Source organism: Polyodon spathula, chromosome 3 (assembly GCF_017654505.1).
Source record: "Polyodon spathula isolate WHYD16114869_AA chromosome 3, ASM1765450v1, whole genome shotgun sequence".
Taxonomy (NCBI): domain Eukaryota; kingdom Metazoa; phylum Chordata; class Actinopteri; order Acipenseriformes; family Polyodontidae; genus Polyodon; species Polyodon spathula.
The window spans coordinates 38,845,827-38,864,885 of record NC_054536.1 but is presented as its reverse complement, the minus strand read 5'-3'; the positions used below and the strand labels follow the sequence as shown (position 1 = coordinate 38,864,885).

The 19,059-nt window shown below is 38.0% G+C and overlaps 1 protein-coding gene across 1 annotated transcript; it reads right to left on the bottom strand.

Moving 5' to 3' along the window:
* Positions 1-356: 356 nt before the first annotated feature.
* On the bottom strand, positions 357-16,484 carry LOC121313074 (protein CDV3 homolog). The gene is made up of 5 exons (XM_041245216.1): positions 16,076-16,484; positions 7,878-7,954; positions 6,581-6,720; positions 5,355-5,514; positions 357-2,654 (listed from the first exon to the last, which is right to left on the bottom strand). The coding sequence occupies exons 1-5, from the start codon at positions 16,256-16,258 to the stop codon at positions 2,525-2,527; spliced, it is 690 nt and encodes a 229-aa protein (XP_041101150.1). The 5' UTR covers positions 16,259-16,484; the 3' UTR covers positions 357-2,524.
* Positions 16,485-19,059: the final 2,575 nt, after the last annotated feature.

Below are 19,059 nucleotides of genomic sequence, written 5' to 3'. Positions count from 1 at the left end.
ATAAAAATAAAATCGCAGAATTATTTTCATTCTCGGTGGTACTAGTCAAATTCCAGGCTTTTTCAAGACATTCATAACGGAGACATGGTTTTTGAATAATTTTCAAGACCTGGAAATCAGTGTGAAAAATCATTTTTTCATACTTTTTCCAGACTTCCAGCCTAGCGTACGAACCCCAAATGTAAACAAGAAACAATGCTTTTGCTCTGCCTAGTAAGTAAATCACATTAATACAATATGCATGTGTACACTTTGTTTCAAACAGGAATTATGTCTAATTAAGTACTTTGATAGTATTCTTGGCATTTCTTTATTCGATCCCCAGTCAAATACAATGAGACAATTAACACAGCGCACCAAAGTAAAAACTGCTGGAGTATTGCAGATTTATTGACATATGTATTTCTACAGCTGCTCTGACACTGCCACAACACATGTCCCCGAAAATCAAATGAATGGACAATATCTTCTGCACAGTATACAGGGTAAAGGAATCACCCCTGTGTTTTTGTAATGTCTGAAAAGTTCAGTTGCTGGGAAGAATCAACTGGTATTGCAGTGAAGATTAAACTGAAGGCCTGATAATGCTGAACCAAAAATCCATCCGAAAACGAATTCACACCAATGTATCTTCAATCACCCAAATCAGTATCTTATTTTCTATTGGCAACAAAGAGTAATTTACAAGATAAAAAAAAAAGGATTAGACTTCAAAATATACTGGTTCCTGCTCAAATGTAAATTCCTCAACTAGTAAAGAAGATTAAAAGGAGCATTCCCAAATTTTCCCAACCCCTTTATTTGCCCAAGAGCTGAAGATCCCCGCCACCTGCCCCCAAAATTGGCGTACAAATGGACGGCAATACAGTTTTGCCTGTGCAGAAAGTTCTGTTAAAACTACAATGTACTGACTTGGAAAAAAGGTTCTATTCATTCAGTTTTTTTTCTTTAACATTTTCTCCAAGCAAAATATGCCGCATTTCTATAAAGGGTTTAGGTATCTGCTGCTGTGCAATTAGTCCCTCCCCCACCCAGTATTCTTATTAAAACAAACAATGCCTGTAACAAATAAAAAATAAACTGTGTCACTTGAAATCAATCTGGTATGAAATGATAACCCTATTGCATTCCAGTAAGGTTTTGTATTTCACAATGCAACACTGTCATATACTGAATGAGAGGGATATATTCTTAACATAATCAAAGTTTTATAAATAAGACTACAGACTGATCCACTAAGATAGCATGTTGTATAATTGTGTTCCGCATGACAATTTAATCAATATTAAATCCCACTGTTAAAGACAATCCTGGGCTAATGTTCAAATAGTTTTGTTTTACCAAACAAGAAATGTTAACTAAAACTGTAAAGGCACACAGAGTAAGGTTTAGCCACAATTTTTCACCACAAGGCACAGTAAAATATCAGTGGAAGGACCTTACCCAATGCACATGCCCCAGACTTTTCATTAACTGCTCTTCAGCAAAACTACAATTATAAAATGTGCAGAATCATTTAGTAGGTGCTTACAAAACTAACAATGCAGGCATACAAAAAATAAATCTCACTTTTAGAATGAAAAAAAAAAAAAAAAAAACAGAAACAAAAAAAACCTGTTACAATTGGGAGAAACAGCAGAAGAGTAGGCACTTGTGAAAATGTTAAATTTGAGTGCACCTTTTTTAATGTTATACCTAATACTTTAACGATGTGAACAAACAAAACTGGGTCACGTTATGTAGCCAAATCAAACGACAGTTCTGTACTACTTCCTTTTATAAGGGATAAAAAGAAAGCTCTTTCTTTGCGCCCCCCCCCCCCCCATTTTCAAAAGTGGTGTGCTCCAAGCAGTCAACTGCAGCCTATAAAATAAAAAGCAATATTATCCTGGGAGGATAATGCACATAATTGTATTTTACAGTAAGGCCACTTAAACTGTTATCCTTGAAAGCAGATCAGAACCTTTTAATGACTGACAGTTTTTCACACTGTTCCATTCTTCGGCTGAATGTCTTCAGCTTTAAGTTTCACATCAGCATCCTCCTTGTCAAGCAATTACAAATCCAGGTTCCAAACAAGATGGTCAATACAGTATCCATTAGTGCACAGTGTACACCTGAGGTAGTGACCCTTTAAGAAGGCTCAAACTCGCACAACAAAACTGCAATGAAAATGTCCACCGATTGGCTGCGAAACTTCACACACCAAAAAAAAAAAATCCTTTTTTGCTTGGCATTTTATAGTGACAGTAAAAACATGTTAGTTGTTACCACCTGCTTTCCAAATATGATCCATTGTAACCCCCCGCCCCCACCCCAAAAAAAAAAAAAAAAAAAAGAAATTCCAGTGCTTTAAAGCTAACGCCTTCATGATGGCCCTTATGGTTGGTCTGTGTCTTTGCCAGCCAAGTATTCATTTTGGCCCTGTTCTGCAAAGGCAGATGTAATCCACAGCTGTAGTTAAGTTACCATAGGTGATCAGATGGGTACCAGCACTCTGGAAAGAAGAGCTGTGCATATTAAATTACTTGTCTTCTAGAACAGCATACTGGTTGTCAAGCTGTAATTGTTGAGCTGGGCCTTTTCCTCCACCGTCTTCTCTAGCTCTGTTTTTGTGTTTCACCGTCTCAAATGTCTTCTCCATCTCCCTGTCTCTAAAACAAAAACAAAAAATACAATAAGTACAGCATAAATATCTTATTTTATATGCATTAATGAAAACGTTTGTCTTCTTGAGTTAAGAAATACACTAGTAATTGTCCTTGAGTAGATCTTTTCTAGATCAAGTTTAAATATTAGCCAAGTGTTAAACATTATAAAATGTTGCCTAAATGTTACCATTGTCAAATATGCAGGGTAAATAAAGCTGTTCTCTTTTGTGTTTACAATGTAGCAATATTTAAAATAAATTTAAATTAAATTTAAGCAGTCAAATCACCACGTTCCTCAATTAATGCTGATATTGTTACTTGAATAGACTACAAAATTAAATAATTCTTATGCATGCATGTCAAAGACAGCTATAGTGGGTGACGTCAGACCTGAACCAGGAACCAACACAGAATAGACAGAGAGACGTGGAGTTTTGATGAAGCTGAGCGCTTCCTTGCGCTCAGCATTTAATGATTACACAAGCAGAAAATAAAAGGTTGAAAGACAAACAAAACACAGGACACGGCACTCGTAGCCAAAAGAAAGAGAGAAACATGGTGAGCTGCTATTATATCTATTATTACCTCAGACTCCAAACCTGTTCTCCACTCACCGAACACACAACCCCATGTGAGTGAAAACATGCTGCTTTTATGCAGCTGTACCGAGACACTATTGCTAATCAATTATTCAATTGGAGTCTCGGTACAACTGCACGTGAATTAATAGAAGTGCACTTCCCCGTGCTCACATATTACATTTTACCTGCACGTAAAGTGCTGTGCAATCCTCGTGCCTAAATACAAATATACATTTTAAACATGTGCGCATAACCCATATTACATCCAGGGTATCAGTGACTATACACCAACATTAACACACTACACGCAACATACAACACAGAAATACACACAGGGACGGGGCAACAAAGAAGTTTAAACCAAGCATGATTTACAACAAAGTTTCCTAAAAGATGCTTCTAGTTCGTTCCCCACAAGGGCTTTCTGCATCGTCAATGCAAGACTAATACCAGTTTTAAACTGGGCTTTAACTCTTCGTCAGAGGCAAGGGGTGAAAATGCATCCAGTAATTTTAAAAATCAACATCTCATGACTTCTAGAAGATCACAGGATATCCTTACATTTATTTTGATACCAAGAATGTCCTTTCCAACTTGAAAACAGGAGTGATCCTTCTGAAGTGCACATGGACTTTTTTGGTGTGCATTTGCACCCCATTACGTCTTACAAGAGTGGAGAAAATGATAGGTCTTTTATATCTGCAATAACACAGTACCAATACAGGCTTGTGCATTAGTATTGTGAAACCAATACTGCTGAGAAGTGAAGAGATGTAGGAAAAGGGAGATACATGTGTGTGTGTGTGTGTGTGTAATATTATATTATATATATATATATATATATATATATATATAATATTAATATATTTTCAAATTGCCCAGTCTCGCACATCTAACCCTTTGTGGACTGAAAATGACACCCTTTTCAGTTTCATCATACATGACTATCAGTGCAAATATCTACCAGAAGTAGACAGTATTATACCTTTGAAGATTACTTAAAAATAAAAAATAAAGCTGTTTTCACCCTAGGATTACCTAGGTTGACTTAAATTTTTTTGTTCTTCAGAAATATCCTCAAGCGTAATTTAGTGACCTACAAGTAGTGGACGAAAAAATGGAAACACCAACGTAAAAGTCACTTAATAGGGCGTTGGGCCACCACGTGCGGCCAGGTGGCATACAGTCACCAGCCTCTTGAATTCTGCAGGAGGGATGCGACAACATTCTTCCACAAGAAAGTCAATCAACTCACGCCTGGTTGATGGAGGTGAAAAACAGTGTCTCAGGCGTCGTTCCAGAATATCCCATAAATGCGCAATTGGGTTCAGATCTGGTGACTGAGAAGGCCATGACATATGGATAACATCAGTGTCATGCTCATCAAATCACTGGGCGACCACACATCCTGGAAGACCCCCCCCGGCACACAAGAAATGCTGTAACATGGCGTGAAGATGATCACTCAGTACCATTAAGTAGTGATTAGCATTGACCTTGCCCTCGAAGGGAATGAGAGCACCCAAACCATGCCAGGAAAATGCATGAGCAGTTCGCCACAGAAATGTGCTTTGATTGTGGATTCATCCCTGAACTTTCTCTGATGGATATATTGACTACAGTAAATATTTAGTTAATTTATTTTTGGGTTTATGAACATATTGAAAGATTTAGTATGACTTCAGTACTTTTGATTGCCATATCTCCAACAGAAAACAAATAAAAAATGTTGCTTTTAAAAAAAAAAAAAAAAAAAAAAAAAAAAAAAAAAAAAAAAAAAAAAAATCGCTCCTGACACGGCTTACTGTTTCAGTTGCTTCCCTGAAGTCTGACGAAGGCTTTTATGCCAATTTGAAAAAGAAAATAACTCTCGTCGCAGCATTGTATTCCATTGATCAAATTTATAATAGGCCATCAGTAAAAGGTTAAGGATACCATCCCTGAAACAGGAATGCCCCTGTGCCTACCTACCCACCTGAGCAGCTAAATGTGGCAACAAACTGCACATATACCAAAATCTGTAGGCAATATAACATGAGCAGTTTGATAGACAGACAATAAGCCTAAGAATCTACCAAGGATAATGATTCTTAGCAGAGACCACTACACAGGAAAAACATACTTTTTGGTTTCTACATGCTTGGCAGTTGATTGTAGAGATGGGAACTGGGTGTCGCTGAAGATTTCAGGAGGTCCTTGTGCAGGCCCCCTCTTCGTTGTGGTCAGTCTGGCTCCAGGAGGTCTGTACACACCTGAAGGCTTTGGCTCTGGAACTTCAACTTCTACAAGAGACATGTACTTAGCATTAGAACAAACTAAGAAACATTCATTTCGTATTAGGGAAAAAAAAAAAAAAAGCTACCGACAAACTAGCAGCTTTATTCCAAATTAAGACAATTTTTTTCACAGTTATCACAATTTCTGTGAAATTAAGCAATTTGCCGTGCAATATGTCGTTCCCTGAGAAGCACCCCCCCACCCACCCAAATAATCTAAACTTTTGATTGGCTAGCTGTGGATGAAGCTGATCTTCCATTGGTTACAATGAAACACAGAAAAGGCTGCCAAGAGAGCCTGTGGCAATGCACAGGCTAATTGTTTAAAAAGGTATTTACACTTTTTGTAAGTTATGCAAATAAGTGATACTGCTTTCTCAATACATGAACCTGACATTTAAATGCTGCAATCTAGTAACAAAATAAATAAAAAACAGTCGCTAAGGTATTGTATCCTGTTTCATAATCAGGGGTTCACACAACTGGTACATTGAAGGTACTCATGTGGAACAAAATCAATGCAGACTTAGTTATTGTTGTATAAGACACAAGCGTACCATCATTATATTTAACAGAAAAGCATTTAAAATAAAGGCAGAGCTGGTGCTCACGGTTTGAAGGTGAGCTATACACGCCTAATGTATAGTATAATTCCAGGAGAGTGGGGTTTACAGGCTTTGTCAACAACGTCCGTGATCAACCTCGCCCACCCGGCTCGCTCCACAAGTGAAACAGAAAATAAATTTCTTAATTTTTCGCTAGCACCTTCCTTCCATTCCATTATTTGCCATTTTCTACAATGTGAACTGAATGGTGTTTCTATTAGCAGTTTAACTAAACACTAAAATTATTAATGGAATAAAATGTTGCAAACAAGAGTTATCAAAACTAAACCTGTGTATCGGTGTTGTACATGTAGGAAGAATAAAACTTGTGTAAGTGTAGCGACTTATACCAGTGCACCTAGACAATGATTAATGTACTTAATTTATTGCATAAAACAAAAATATCTACTGTTCACAAAATCATCATGTAGCTGGCTATTAAGTGTTGTAGTTCAGTGATCACTCACCGACAGGTGTAGTGGCATTAGGTGCTGGTGCAGACTTGTTCCAAGGGCCTGAAATTTTGTCTCCACCACTGATCATGACCATTTCCCCATCTTCACCCATTTCTTCCTTCTTTTCATACTCCTCTTCCTCCTTTTCATCACTGTCAAAAACAGACACGAGTTTAGTTATTCTGTGACCACCTTTGTTAGTTAAATGCAATAAAACAACTCTACGTAGCAGTCATTTTTAACCGGGTAATTTACAGACCAAGGGTATTTAGCGATCCCAACAGCTTTCTTGCAAGTATTTTAGTTCTTGTTTAATGGGCTGACCTTTTATAAAGGGTTTAACCCTTCCGCTGCTAGAAATCATTCATATATGAACAATGATGTAATGGTGATGTCAGACGCCTTGTTAAAACAACCACTGGTTGCTTAACAAATGACTGGCATCTCCAAAGACTTCAAAAAACATTCAGGGATGGTTTTATTTACTTTCAAAACAAACATTACAGACAAAGCCAGATGAGTAAACGTTTTAGTTATTTGTTCAGTAACTGAGTTTTCTGTCTTAAGTACAAAGCTTACCACAAATCATACTAAATTATCCAAAATAAACCCAAAAAGAAATTAACAAAATATTAACTTCAGGGATAACCCAAGCCAATAAGCTACCTTATTATACAGTGCAGCATTTCAGTATTTAAGGGTGGGTTTACACTAGTGTAATATAACCAAGTATCATTGCAGCACCCAACAGTAAGCAGAGTGTGGAAAGCAAGGCGGCGATTTCTTTTTTTGAAGTTACTGATGTCATTGGAACTGCAAACATTCACGCATTAAAAAAAAAAAAGAAAAAAAAAATGAATACGAATACTTGAAACACCCAAGTTGATGAATTACTTTGCTAAATGCACATTTGTATTGAGAATCTATACTTGATTAAAGCAGATAAAAAAAAAACCGCTGCAGTAAATCACACATTAAATGTCACTCACATGCAAAAACTGGATCTTTTGATTTGTATAATGCATAGTACGTAAACAAAAGTTGTTGTATTAAAATCCACCACCAAATTGTTATACTTGGCAAAACTAAATTCAATGATCTATTTTGGATTTTGTTTGTTGAAATCGAAAATTTTGTTCAACCACCCTAGTCAAGTTATGTCAGTCAGACCTCAAAAAGGTAGAATTGTCACCGCAGGCAAAGGGTTAAGGTTCTCTTAAATGCAAGGCCATTCTTTGAATATACAGGGCATCGTCTACCGTTAATATGACAAAGTACACAAAAGAAGTGCAGCACTTTAGTGCATTACCTTAGCTGTAGTGCATGAACCCTCAGTCCAGAGTAGTCCACTTCCTTCTGCTCAAATTCCTTCCATTCTTCATCATCCTGCAAGAATAAATCAGTTAGGGTCAAGAAACTTGTTTACAGCACACTGCTTAACATTAAGCTTGCAATGTTGATTGTTCAGTTTCTTGCTAAACCAGACAATCTGAACAAGGCACACTAATTGTTGAGAAAAGGAAACACCTGAATGCTTTTTTGCAGGTATGAAACTGATACTGAGACTTGGAGAAATAAAAAAAAAGCTTTTTTTATACCACGTTACAGCTGCATGGAACAGAGGCACAATGAATTGGGTGGAATGGGTCAGACAATCAATGTGGCTGAGCTGGGATACAAACCAGGATTTCTTAGCTGCTTGGCCCCCAGCATATACGTCATTTAACAAGGACACCTTACATGAGAATACCAACATCTAGTTGTGCAAAATTGCAAACAAAAATATGAATATCTTGTGTACTACAGATATTATCTTTTCTTACGGACTTCATACAGCGAGAGCCTTTGGTTAAATGCCCTGAACAAATCACAGTGTAAAGCAAATTCCAGCTCAACTAATGACTTTTACAGGAATGACCTCTAAGCAATGAAAACCCTAAGTTGCCGCTAGCTGCTTGCCATGTTGCGACATGCAAAATACTTTCCTGTGTGGCTCAACTAATTTTCACCAAGTTCGCCAAGTTCGGTGACAAAGGCTTTGAAAAATGTCCTTGTGTAAGACTATGCCAGCAGGATTGCTTTAAAAGTGTGCTGGTAGATGAATCAATACATACCGTTTCATTTAATTTTGCCCAACCAAAGCCCTTTAGTCTGATTATGTAACACTCACCAACATAGTTTACCGGGAGGACAGAGGTTCGAATTAGAAACGGGCAGTAAAATAAATAAATAAATAAATAAAATTGTACAAACTAATTATCAGAACCATGCTCTAAAAGATGTAGCTGAATGGAGCAGGAATACCAGGCACCCATGTGCAAAAAATTAAAATATGAGTTGAAGCAGTCATGGTTAATACATGAAATACTGAAATGTTTCGTTGCAAAACCTGCAAAGTTTGTTATTGAAAGAATATTTTCATAAAAACGGCAAACCAGTAATGAAACCAAAAGCAGATGACTTCAAGAAATAAGCACCTTCAAAAGATCACAGGTACGTTCTCCCCTCGCACCGCCGTTTGCTATCTTTAAAATATGCTGAAATACATGTTGGCAATAGCAACACAATGGTTCTAAGAAGATTCGGAAGAGGAACATTTAATAATGAATAATCACATTTATTATTTTAAAAAGGATTAGTCTCACTATGATTTATGGAGTTATAATGTCGGAATCGGTGAAGTATTACTGTCAGTAGTCCCAGGTGAAAAAAACACTATAAAAATAAAATAAATAAAAAACAGGTGGCTGTACAATCCTACTAACATTATTAATCACAGTTATACAAGCTTGTGTAACTAGAGCTGCGCTTGGTCAGAGAGGCATTAATATTAACATACACCAATAGCAAAGGGTCTACTGGCACAATTTTGCTTTACCGTTCTGCAGTGGAAAGAAAACCGCAACACCGTCAAAATAATGTAAAGGATTGTGCAACACATGAATATCTCTGCAGTCACGCTTTTTCATGTGGGACTAGTTTGTCAATTTGTTTGTCAATTCATCCATAAAATGAGTCAATTCATACAGCGGCTTGCGAAAGTATTGACTCCCCTTGGCATTTTTCCTATTTGGTTGCCTTACAACCTGGAATTAAAATGGATTTTTGGGGGGTTTGTATCATTTGATTTACACAACATGCCTACCACTTTGAAGATGCAAAATATTTTTTATTGTGAAACAAACAAGAAATAAGACAAAAAAACAGAAAACTTGAGCGTGCATAAGTTTTCACCCCCAAAGTCAATACTTTGTAGAGCCACCTTTTGCAGCAATTACAGCTGCAAGTCTCTTGGGGTATGTACCTATAAGCTTGGCACATCTACCCACTGGGATTTTTGCCCATTCTTCAAGGCAAAACTGCTCCAGCTCCTTCAAGTTGGATGGGTTCCGCTGGTGTACAGCAATCTTTAAGTCATATCACAGATTCGCAATTGGATTGAGGTCTGGGCTTTGACTAGGCCATTCCAAGACATTTAAATGTTTCCCCTTAAACCACTTGAGTGTGGCTTTAGCAGTATGCTTAGGGTCATTGTCCTGCTGGAAGGTGAACCTCCATCCCAGTCTCAAATCTCTGGAAGACTGAAACAGGTTTCCCTCAAGAACTTCCCTGTATTTAGCGCCATCCATCATTCCTTCAATTCTGACCAGTTTCCCAGTCCCTGCCGATGGTGTTCTCGGGGTGATGAGAGGTGTTGGGTCTGCGCCAGACATAGCATTTTCCTTGATGGCCAAAAAGCTCAGTTTTAGTCTCATCTGACCAGAGTACCTTCTTCCATATGTTTGGGGAGTCTCCCACATGCCTTTTGGCAAACACCAAATGTGTTTGCTTATTTTTTTCTTTAAGCAATGGCTTTTTTCTGGCCACTCTTCCGTAAAGCCCAGCTCTGTGGAGTGTACGGCTTAAAGTTGTCCTATGGACAGATACTCCAATCTCCGCTGTGGAGCTTTGCAGCTCCTTCAGGGTTATCTTTGTTGCCTCTCTGATTAATGCCCTCCTTGCCTGGTTTGTTGTGGTGCCATACTCTTTCCATTTTTTAATAATGGCTTTAATGGTGCCCCGTGGGATGTTCAAAATTTTGGATATTTTTTTATAACCCAACCCTGATCTGTACTTCTCCACAACTTTGTCCCTGACCTGTTTGGAGAGCTCCTTGGTCTTCATGGTGCCGCTTGCTTGGTGGTGCCCCTTGCTTAGTGGTGTTGCAGACTCTGGGGCCTTTCAGAACAGGTATATATACACTGAGATCATGTGACACTTAGATTGAACACAGGTGGACTTTATTTAACTAATTATGTGACTTCTGAAGGTAAAACTGGTTGCACCAGATCTTATTTAGAGGCTTAATAGCAAAGGGAGTGAATACATATGCACGCACCACTTTTCCGTTATTTATTTTTTAGAAACAAGTTATTTTTTTCATTTCACTTCACCAATTTAGACTATTTTGTGTATGTCCATTACATGAAATCCAAATAAAAATCAATTTTAATTCCAGGTTGTAAGGCAACAAAATTGCCAAGGGGGTCAATACTATCGCAAGCCACTGTACAGTAATTCATACATGTATTTGTTAATCTAATAATTGACAAACTAACGAATTCATTAATACGAAAGGATGTACGAACCTGCAAATTTCCAATCAACCAGACAAACTTCCAACTGTCAATCTTGCACTGTGCCGAAAACACTGCAACCTTTCTAGCCAATGGGAGCACACGCTAATATTTTAATCAATGAAAATCCAGCCTCACTTAAAACTGCTTCAGCCAATAATATTGCAGTTTATTAGAAGGTTGTTTCGAAAGATATTCTATTTAACAAGATACTCGACTCCGCTTTCAGTGGAGACTTCCGTCTCACTGCGTGCAAAGCATCGTGGTATAGAGAGAGGCTAAATAAATTCTATGGAGAGTCAATGCAGGCATACAAAATATTGTTGGTTTTCGCCATGTTAAAAAAAAAGCCAGTAGTTTGTTTACTGTACTATACTGTTGTGTTTTGATAATATTTAATATTGTAATGTTATGTATTTCTAAAGTAACCGGTGTTACTGGACTGTTAAATGATTTAATCAATACGCTTCTTTAGAGCGATGTTTCTGCACATGCGCCAACGAACGGGACAGTGCTCAGAAAATAACATTTTTCAAAATTACATTAGCATATTTTTAGCATATATAACTACATATTGTCAGAATATGCTAATGTTGCCGTTTTCTTCAAAAAGCCTTGGGCAAATGTGAAATCTACTTCAAAAGTTATGCATTTTTTTTTTTTTTTTTTTAACATGCAAAAACCAGCAACATTTCGTACGCCTGCATTGACTCCCCATACAATTTTTTTTTGCCTAACTCTCTATATACCACAATGCTTTGCACGCAGTTAGATGAAGTCTCCACTGAAAATCAGCGGAGTCGAATATCTTGTTAAATGGAATATCTTTTGAAACGCCCTTCTAACAAACTTCAATATTATTAGCTGAAGCAGTTATAAGTGAGGCTGGATTTTCATTGTTTAAAATATTAGTGTGTTCTCCCATTGGCTAGAAAGGTTGCAGTGTTTTCTGCACAGTGCGAGATTGACAGTTTGAAGTTTCTCTGGTTGTCTGGTTGATTGGAAATGTGCAGGTCCGTACAGTCTTTCGTTTTAATGAATTGAGAAATGAATGAATGAATTATTAGATTAATTAACAAATACGTTCATGAATTACTGTATGCATTGACACATTTATGGACGAATTACTAGACAAATTGACCAATTCAAAGATTGACAAACAAATTGACAAATTCACGAATTAACAAATTGACAAACTAATGGTCGGCTAGTTTTGGCACAAACGGCGCTCCATAGTTTTAGCTGTCAGAACAGTGCAGACCAACAAATGCTCTCGTTTACGTGAGGATCCTCTAGAACTTATGACAATTTCAATGGATGCTCCTGAGATTTATTAAAGGCCCTTTCATACCCAGCTTGTTTATAAAGATCTGATTCAGAATCCACTTGCAAACAAACTAAAATGTTGCAATTTTGCTTCACACTGAAATATAAACTTATTTTTCTTCAAGCAAATTTAAGCTTGCCTTCACAACTGTAATCACATCAGAACGTGTTTGCTTTGACATTACAATTCTTTCAAGTGAATCTGATCGACTACTTGTGGATGTGACCAAAATTATATCTTCCTGTTGATGCCTAGACGGATGTTAGTGGCGATATCAGTAAAAAGCCTACAGTCAACGCATAAACATGGAGGGTTCCATCCATGTCAGTCTTGTGATAGTACTACTAACTAGATGACACTTATCAACTCCTTGGTTCCCAGTCAAAAGTTCTTAATAACCAAAGTTGTTAATAAGCAGAAGCCACCGTTTCAAGTTAATTTCAAATGTATTTACATGGAGCCAATATAAACTGTACTTTTAGAAAGCACATCACTGAAATAAGTGTTTTAAGAGAACATAACAGAGATTTTACATTTGTTTATTAAACAAAATACAAGAATAAACCACTCAATAAAAACAGGCCTACGGTAAACTACTCCGTAACAACGTTCCTACTATACTACCAATTGTCCTTCGAGAAAAGCAAACTGTTGATACTGTAATTACATTTAATAATCAAGCACAATTTTAAAAATAGCTGTCCAATGTTGTCTGCTTTTACGGTTCGCTATCCCCAGCTGTAAATCTCTCAATTTTGCAAGCAGCTTCATAGCCATTTTCAAAGCCAAAACTGGCATATCCTGCAAAATGCTTGCGCTGCCTGCAACTGTTCTTTCAGTGAACTTTATCAATTTTAGACAGGTCTACACGTTTGGAAGACAATCAGCAGATGTAAATGTACAGAGCATCTATTAAATACTGCATCTGTAATAATGACAATGTATGTTCATTTCGTTTGTTTGACATTTCGGCTGTTACAATGTCAGCACGAAACCTGTGTTAGACATATCACTGAGGAACACCAACATTTTCGTGCGTCATTATGTGCATTGTTATTTAATTTTTTTTGTTTTCCCCACCATACAGTACACACACCTATGCGTGCTTTCCGCACGATGTACTGTGGGTTATGCATTACATCACTTTGTTCGGTTTCGTTTGCGTATTGGATTGTAATGCGATTGCTTTCACACTGTCCGGCTTTGAGCTTGAAACGCATTACAGTTCCCTCTAAATCAGGCAGAGGCCACCTATTCAAGTGAATCCTAGTCCACGTGTTTGGTGCGCACTCTGAAGTGTTTGGACGTTTCACACCTGCCAAAACGAAACAAAACTTGGTGTCATCTGAACTCATGTGAGAATTATCTTCTCCAAACAAACTAGGTGTGAAAAGGGCCCCAAGACTTTGATTTGGAAAGAACACCAGTCATTTTTGACTTGGGTGCTAAAAGGAAAATTTAAAAGAACTTTTAAACAGCAAAACTGTAAATAGATAAGATGTTGACAGCTAACCACAGAGACATTGGTACATGTTTTACAACATAGATTTTTACGTCGTGAATGGGGGGGGGGGGGGGGGGGATTTTCAAAAGAAAACGTTTTATGGTAAGCTTGTCTTTGTGTATTTCTACCACCATTATTTCTACCATGTACTGTTTTGCATGTTAACTTTGTTAACAGCGTTCGGTATTAAACACTGCATCGTGTAGAGGCAAATCGTATTTAGCAGTTTTAAGCCGGTTTAAAAGGAAACTATAGTGTGGACAGAGCCTTAGAGCAGGGGTGCCCAATCCTGGTCCTGGAGAGCCAGTGCCCTCCTGGTTTTTTGTTCAAACTGTACACAAATTGATTCATTGGACCAATTAAGCTTCTAATAAGCATTTGATTGGTCCAATTAAGTAATTTACGGCACAGTTGCAACAAGCCAGGAGGGACACCGACCCTCCAGGACCAGGACTGGGCACCCATGCCTTAGAGGGAATGTAGCAATAAAAATTGCGGAGAAACATGGCAGGTCAAAATTAAGTTTTGTATCTCAGTTTGCCAAACCTATAAAAAAATTTAAAAATGTAAAAATTCACGTATTCCAAGTGACAAGACACATACCAGGAAGGTTTTATTTTGTTTTTTATTGACATTAACTCAAATCATCTTTTTTTTTTTGTCTGCCTTTGAGACAATAGTCTAACCTTAAGCTGTTCTGAAGACCATTTATTCCTTTAGATATACATTCAGGAAAGTAAGTAGGTACACAAAATACCAGTAACCCATCATTAATATAGTAGCCCAAAACTCAACTTACCATTAGCATCAGTAGGATTTTGACAATGGAGTACTAACCATAGTTTTAAAACCAAAAATTAATTTCCTCTTATTAGTATTCTCACTAGTCTCCCCTTTGCTTCTTTAACACCAATACCTTTGGACCCAGTGAGAGGAGCATCCTACAGATGTACAGTACTGTTAATGTTAGGATTTTCAAATACAATGATGTGACATAACCGAGATCCTATTGCAAGTGACTGCATCAGCATTGATTAATTCAAAATGATCCAACAGTAAATGCATAAATCTCTGTGTAAATGGGTTTCCAATGAAAGCAGCATAAACTACTACTAAACGAAGCTACTACATACTTTTATTATTTTTTATGCTAATCAAAAAATACTTTAGGTAACCATATCAGACTTTACTGTATCTCACCCACAATCCTATGACCTATTTGTTAATGTTTATTAAAAACAGGAAAATATTTTTTTTTAGTTTCCTCGGACAACCATGTGGTCGTCCATGATGTATCACTGCAACAGTAATTATGCAGGCTGTATGATACACGATCCCATTTTCTTCGTAAACGATGAAAATGAATGTGCGTGGTGGTGCTAATGCTGCTTTTCTGATGAATCTGCTGGCTGCGTACAGTCAGCACATACCAAACCATCAATCAGGCCTTCGGATATTGACTTTCCAATTCGCCCACCTGGCATTTACAATGTGCACGTCAAATATTCAGTTATATACCTCTGTATAAAGCAGGCCTCCTAAAGCATTGCGGCTTTACATTATCCCGCACTTGATTGGGCCAGGTCATGATATTGCCACATATATACCAGATTCATTAAAGATAACTGTCATACTAGAAAGGAATATTTCATGCAGATGCAGGCTGTATATTATTGCCTCCATATCTGTACTCTGACATTTAAAAGCATACCATATTTTACGATTACGGAACATCTTTATTCTGTAAAACATAATAAAACATTATTTAATTTCTAACAAAGTTCTGTAAACTCCATAGTTGTGTGTGTGTGTTTTTTTAAATCAATTTGGCCTTATGTCCACATCACTCTTGTGGCGACATATGCGGCACCAGCTGACACTAGAAATTCTAGAATTCAGATAAAAAGAAAGCCATTATACATGTTTTAAACCATTACTTTGTAGAAACAAATATTATTATTGAAACCTATTGTATTGCAAACTAAAAGAAATGCTCTGTCTGTGATTTTTTTCCTGCTGCGCTCCCGAGTCCCATTAAATATCCAGTGGTCAATTTTTACCTTTTCCTGCTGGGTATCCTGGTTCTCGTTTTTCGTCAGTTTCTCTTTCTCTTTTTTTGTCTTCCTTTGAGTAATGGGTCCTGGGGCTACCGCTTGTTCTTTTCCTTTCTTCTTCTTTTTGTCCCTCTTGGCAAAGAAATCATCTAAGCTCTTTTCTGCACTACCACACGTAGTATCGGCCATATTCCTCTTTTAAAAAACTATTTTATTTCAAAAAATGTAAACACCAAAGCAAACTCTAAAAACTGCCCTTTATTTCTATTGGAATCCTTTAATTCCAGTTTATTCTCCTATGATTTAATCAGGAGACAATTGTAGTTACATTTGTTCAACCGCTCACTGTCTCTCCACTGAACCGCTGACTAACATGCTCAAAAAACCAACCGGATAGCCACAATCTAACATCTCAGCCAGCTCGGGCTCTGAAAATGTGAGTGACGCAGGAGGTGGGCAATACAATAGCAAGTAGTTTAAGACTGAACCAATCCATAGCCAGAAAGGCGGAACTACCGGGAATAGGGTTGGTTGCACCGCTACACAAGCATGAACTTCAGGGTGCAGCAAGTTTGTGACCGAGCCAGGAACATGGAGAGTAGGGGAAATTAACTGTGGGGAAATAGTACCGAAATCTGATCACTAATACAGAAACTGACCTGCCACATGCCAAGTCTGCCAATTTTGTCTGCCGATGTAAGTGCCTGATCTCCCATCTCCGGGTGATTTAAGAAACTCCAGATAATTTAGGTCGTCAATTGTAATTTTCTAGAAGCAGCACATGAGTTCTTAACACTCGTCTCCACCGCAGCCCCCATACCCCACCCAAGTCGCTAAAGTTGACCCAGCTGAAGTTAGACACTTAGTCAAGATAGACAGGTATTCATCGTTAAGTGTTTATAACTTGTTTAATTGATTATTGGGAATAACCGCTTTCTGCAGCAAAATAAGGTTAATAAATGTATTGCCCCATCCACAAATCAAAGACAATTAACCCCCACCACTATCACTAAAATCGTAAAAAAAAAAAAAGAAAAAAAAGATTGATATTCTAATTATTATCTTAGGTAAATAAGCCACTATGTTACTTAACCACTACTACCATATGAAAGTACACACTGTACACAAAATATTGATACCGAATGTATTACTCTTGCCCCTGGAAGAGGGCCCCAAAACCCCTCAATCTGGTTGCTAAGGAATAAAAATAATTTCTATAAAATCTAGTGCCATAGTGCCAAAGTTGCACCCCTGTATGTTCTTCACTTTTTAGTTAGTACACAGAACCAGTCCGAGCTGAGCCTGGCGCAGAGGTCGAATCCTGTTGGAAACGTGCTGAGTTATTAGAGATGAAGTGGATGATTTAAACTAACCTGTATTGATTGAAATAATATGATATACTCTTTGTCAATAATGATAGTAATACTGTATATACTCCTTTCAAATAGATCTGTAAAACCAGTAGAAAATATTATTAGCATCTATGAAAGCACCTGCTGGAAGGAATCAAACTTGGCAGGCTCTTATCATAAGGCCTTGTTAACATATTCCAGTTTTATGAGAAAAAGTAGCCAGTTTCTTTTGTTACTTTACTTTCATTACTTCTTGTCTCATATTAATCAACACCAAAAAATTGACAAAAGGCTAGGATGTCTTAAAACCTGCATCAACTGGATTTTGTATGAATAGAGAAAGGGGTCAGACTTAATTCAGTAAAGTAATATTTCCATTTCTAGGACCAACTGTTATAATGAAGTAACTTAATTAGAATTCTAAAGTCATTTAAAGTTAAACTGTTATACAAATAACATTATTACTGTTGAAAGAACATATTACAGTTAAAAACAAAAGAAGTTCAGTACTAACTGACTGTGACAGAAATACAATGATTCCTTGTTGTAAATCTCCCTCCCGACCTGTAAGGGCGCTAAGCAGTGAGAACAGAGTTCTTTGGACGGGCTGGTCTGACAGTTCTTTCCCAGGGTCGGGAAGTCGGCCTGTCTGGAAGAAGGAGAGACTCTATTGCAAGAACGTATTGACCCGGAAGGGAAAAGATGTGGTAGCCATAGACACTCGTTTACCAAGGGGTCATGTGTGACAGCATAAAAGGGGACGAAGAATCGTGTTCTGTTCCTTCGCATTGGTTTACATGGAGAACCGAGAAGGACTGAGAACAAACCAGTCACAGAAAAGTAAACTGTATCACCCACAAAGCGCGCTACTGCACTCACCCAGGACTGGTGACAGTGTACGTATTATTGTGGGGTGGATATGTGTGGTTTAATTATTATGCCAGATACTTCCTGGTGCCCAAGAGAGACAGCGGTTTTAGACCTATTCTGGACCTCAGGGTCCTTAACTTGTTCCTCAAACAGAGGAAGTTTAATATGTTGACATCACATTGTATCCTCCAGTCTGTCTAACCGGGTGACTGGTTCACATGGAGCGACCTGCAAGACGCCTACTTTCATGTCCTGATCCGTCTCGCGCACAGAAAATCGCCTGTCAAGGCAACGCATATGAATTCTACGTGCTGTCATTTGGCCTCTCGCTGGCGCCCCACACATTTTCAAAGTGCATGGATGCAGCACTGGCTCCACTCAGGTTGCAAGGTATTCGGATCCTGAACTATCTGGACGATTGGCTAGTTTGCACGCATTCCAAAAGACGCGCAGAGGCGCACACAAAACAGGTCATAGATCGTGTGACGAAGTTAAGACTCTCAATACATCAACAGAAGAGCAACATTGTACCATCTCAGTCCACAGTGTTACCTGGGATCAAACTGAACTCTGCTAGCATGCTTGCCTCACTGTCGGAAGGCAAGATTCGGTTGTTGGTGGCCACATTCTCCCTATTCAGAGAGGACGCTCTCCTACAGGACAGAGTATATCAAAGGTTGTTGGAGCTGATGGCAGCCAACTCGAGAATCCTTCCACTAGGGCTGCTGAGAATGTGCCCGCTTCAAGCCTGGGTAGATATGCTCAAGG

Excerpts from the sequence above, each read along its gene's own strand:
- LOC121313074 (XM_041245216.1), bottom strand. The coding sequence starts at position 16,258 with ATGGCCGATACTACGTGTGGTAGTGCAGAAAAGAGCTTAGATGATTTC. Across the intron at positions 6,721-7,877 it reads GTTCATGCACTACAGCTAAG|TGATGAAAAGGAGGAAGAGG; the intron begins GTAATGCACTAA and ends TGTTTTTGACAG. Across the intron at positions 2,655-5,354 it reads AAGCATGTAGAAACCAAAAA|AGACAGGGAGATGGAGAAGA; the intron begins GTATGTTTTTCC and ends TTTTTGTTTTAG.